Source organism: Capsicum annuum, chromosome 6 (genome assembly GCF_002878395.1).
Source record: "Capsicum annuum cultivar UCD-10X-F1 chromosome 6, UCD10Xv1.1, whole genome shotgun sequence".
Taxonomy (NCBI): Eukaryota; Viridiplantae; Streptophyta; class Magnoliopsida; order Solanales; family Solanaceae; genus Capsicum; species Capsicum annuum.
This window is the reverse complement of record NC_061116.1, coordinates 123,202,067-123,204,887: the sequence shown is the minus strand read 5'-3', so window position 1 is coordinate 123,204,887 and position 2,821 is coordinate 123,202,067. Positions and strand designations below refer to the sequence as shown.

General features: G+C 35.4%; 1 protein-coding gene across 1 annotated transcript; it reads left to right on the top strand.

Moving 5' to 3' along the window:
- The first annotated feature begins 339 nt into the window (after window positions 1–339).
- On the top strand, window positions 340–846 carry LOC124899518. Its single transcript, XM_047414420.1, has one exon. The coding sequence runs from the start codon at window positions 340–342 to the stop codon at window positions 844–846; it is 507 nt and encodes a 168-aa protein (XP_047270376.1).
- The last annotated feature ends 1,975 nt before the right edge of the window (window positions 847–2,821 follow it).

Genomic DNA, 2,821 nt, shown 5'->3' with positions numbered 1-2,821 from the left:
CTTCTTTGAGAAGCTTAAGACCTTTGTCGTCGATGAACCAGAGCTGTGCGTTATCTTCGACAGACACGTAAACATAGCCAACGGCCTTGCAAGGCATTATCCTCTTGTGCATTATGGTGTTTGAATGAGGCATCTCAGTGAAAATCTTTGAATAAATCACCATTTTCTGATTCTCTCTATTTGTACTACCATGCGGCCAAGTCGTACATATTGGAAGAATTTAATGACTACTTCAACGCCCTTAAAGAAAGATTGCTCAGCACAGCAACTGGCCTCGAGCATAAAGTAGGATTTGAAAAATGGAGCTGGGCTCACTTTCCAGGTAATCGATTTAACATAATGACCTCAAACATCGCTGAGTCGCTCAACTCAATATTGCGCGATGAAAGAGAGTATCCAGTGGCAGCCATTTTCAATTCAATTGCACATAGATTTGGAGAAATATTCAGGAAGAGGTATACAGAGGTGGACAATTCAAAAACAACCTTCATGCCCATAGCCGAGATGATCTTGAGGGAAAACATGACCGAGGGGGACAAATTATATGTGAACAACATAAACAGAAGCACCAAAAAATTCACCGTGCTTGGCTATGGTCATACAGCAAAAGTTAATCTTTCAAGACGGTCATGTTCTTACAGAAAGTACGACTTAGTGAAATTGCCATGCGCTCATGCAATGGCAGCATTGCGTTTGAAGAACGGGGATGAATACGGCACTAGCATTTCCAACTACTCTTCACAAATATATTCAAAAGAATCATACCTCCTTGCATACTTGGAACCTATTTGTGCAGCATCACTTGAGTTGGAGTGGAATGTGGCAGGAGAGTATCTTGAAATGTAAGTTCTTCCACCCGACTTTGATCCCAAACTTAGACGGAGGAAGGTGAAACACGTTAAGGGTGTGTTGGAGCATTCAAGATACAAGAAAAGAAATAAGTGCTCCAAATGCAAAAGGCTGAGACATAAGAGAACAACATGCAGCCTTAATGTATGATAATATGATTCGCATTTATTGAATGTTTTTTTTGTTCAAATGCACTGGACAGTGTGTAATGTGTATTCTATTTTGAAAACTACTGAACTGCAGTTAAAATCAACTTTTTTTGTTATGCATTATCGATTCCTGTTCATATATTATATACTACGTACTAAATAGACTCTAGACTTAAATAATTGACAAGACTCATAATATATAATATATCAGTGTTTAGTTTACTAAGTAAATGTTCAGTACGTAATGTATAATAAACCTACCTGGTTGTCTATTGAACAAACACTTTTCTTTATACAATGTTGAATTAGAAATAATTACGATGCATTGGAATGGGTGGAAATTTGAAAACTGTCTTTTCAAGTTCTGAAATCAACTATACACATTACACATCGACTAGACTCAAAATATATAATACATCGATGCATTTTCTAGGGGGTATAGTGTAAAATACATAGTCTATCATCGATCAGTCGTGTAGTCTATTACAGAAACCCTATTACTCATACACTGAACCTTTCAATGTAATTATTATACTTCGTAAAATGGTAGGATTTTAAATTCCTCGACAGCCACAACCGCCGTGACTTTTCGTTTCTTATTCTCACGTGTCTTCTCCCCTTCAATCAATATGTGAAAAGCTTCTATTGGTTGATTTTCTTATGGTATGGTCTATTTAAAGATACCACGGTCAATTTTGAACATAATTTAAGAATAAAAAATACTTAAGGGAGAAGAAGATGTCTAGGAGGACGCACCCACTACGGCCATAGCACAGAACGTCAACAATAAATAACATAAAGTTGTTAAGGCTTCAGAGTAACCTGGATTTCCTTTTTTAGGGTCTTGCCGCCGATCAACGATGGCTGGATAGAGAGCTTCGCTGGATGGATCATTTTCTTTGGGCCATAGCTAAGAGGCTCAACCTAGACCCCTGTGAACTTATCACCCCCCTTTCGTCCCCCTAGTATAGTTTTATTTTTTCTTTGTTTGGTTTATAGTTCATTGATTAATAAAGCTTTCATGGTAGGATTATGTAAATGAAAGCTTTCATTGTTAGTGTTTCTTCAATAGTCCCTATTTTAAGATTTGCAAACTTTATTTACACTCTGAGTTCAGTAGGTATAAATAATTGACTACGGTAAATACACATTCTATAATCGACTGTATCATGGGTGAATTATAGAATGAAATCAGTGTTCATGATCCTGTATATGAGAGATTATCGACTTATAAACATGTTTATTATTGACCACTCATATAGTTTATAATCAACTTACTGAATATATTAACGGCTTAAAATAATGGGGGGGGAAAGGAGAAATTAAATAAAATAAAATTAGAGTATGTCAATTAACACTATCAAACATTGTAAAGAAATTTTGATGCATCAATTGTGACTCCCAATCACTTTTGGACGTGATCAAGTTTTATCTTAGACACGGCGTAGTCGTAGATCATTGAGATGACATAAAAAAGAAAAGAAATAAAATAAAATAACATAAATATTAATCATCCAAACACTAATGAACAACCACTTATCATGACAAGAGATTAGACTTATATGATGACCATAAGGATGAATGGTGGTTGTTACTTGTGAGTGTTCAATAGACAAGTGGTGTATGAGAACAAGGAGTCCTTCTCAACAGAGATGTTTGTTCTAGGTAATTGTTTGTTACTACCATTAGCCTCCCCTATACCCATTTGATCGAGTGTCCAATTGATTAGTAATCTTATATTATGATATTTAGTCATTTTACATTGTGTGAGTGATGTTAATTTAGTTTATTTTATTTTATTTCTTTCTTTTTTAATCCCACTT

What these genes read in the sequence shown, in the direction of transcription:
- LOC124899518 (XM_047414420.1), top strand. Translation starts at nt 340, where the DNA reads ATGACCTCAAACATCGCTGAGTCGCTCAACTCAATATTGCGCGATGAA.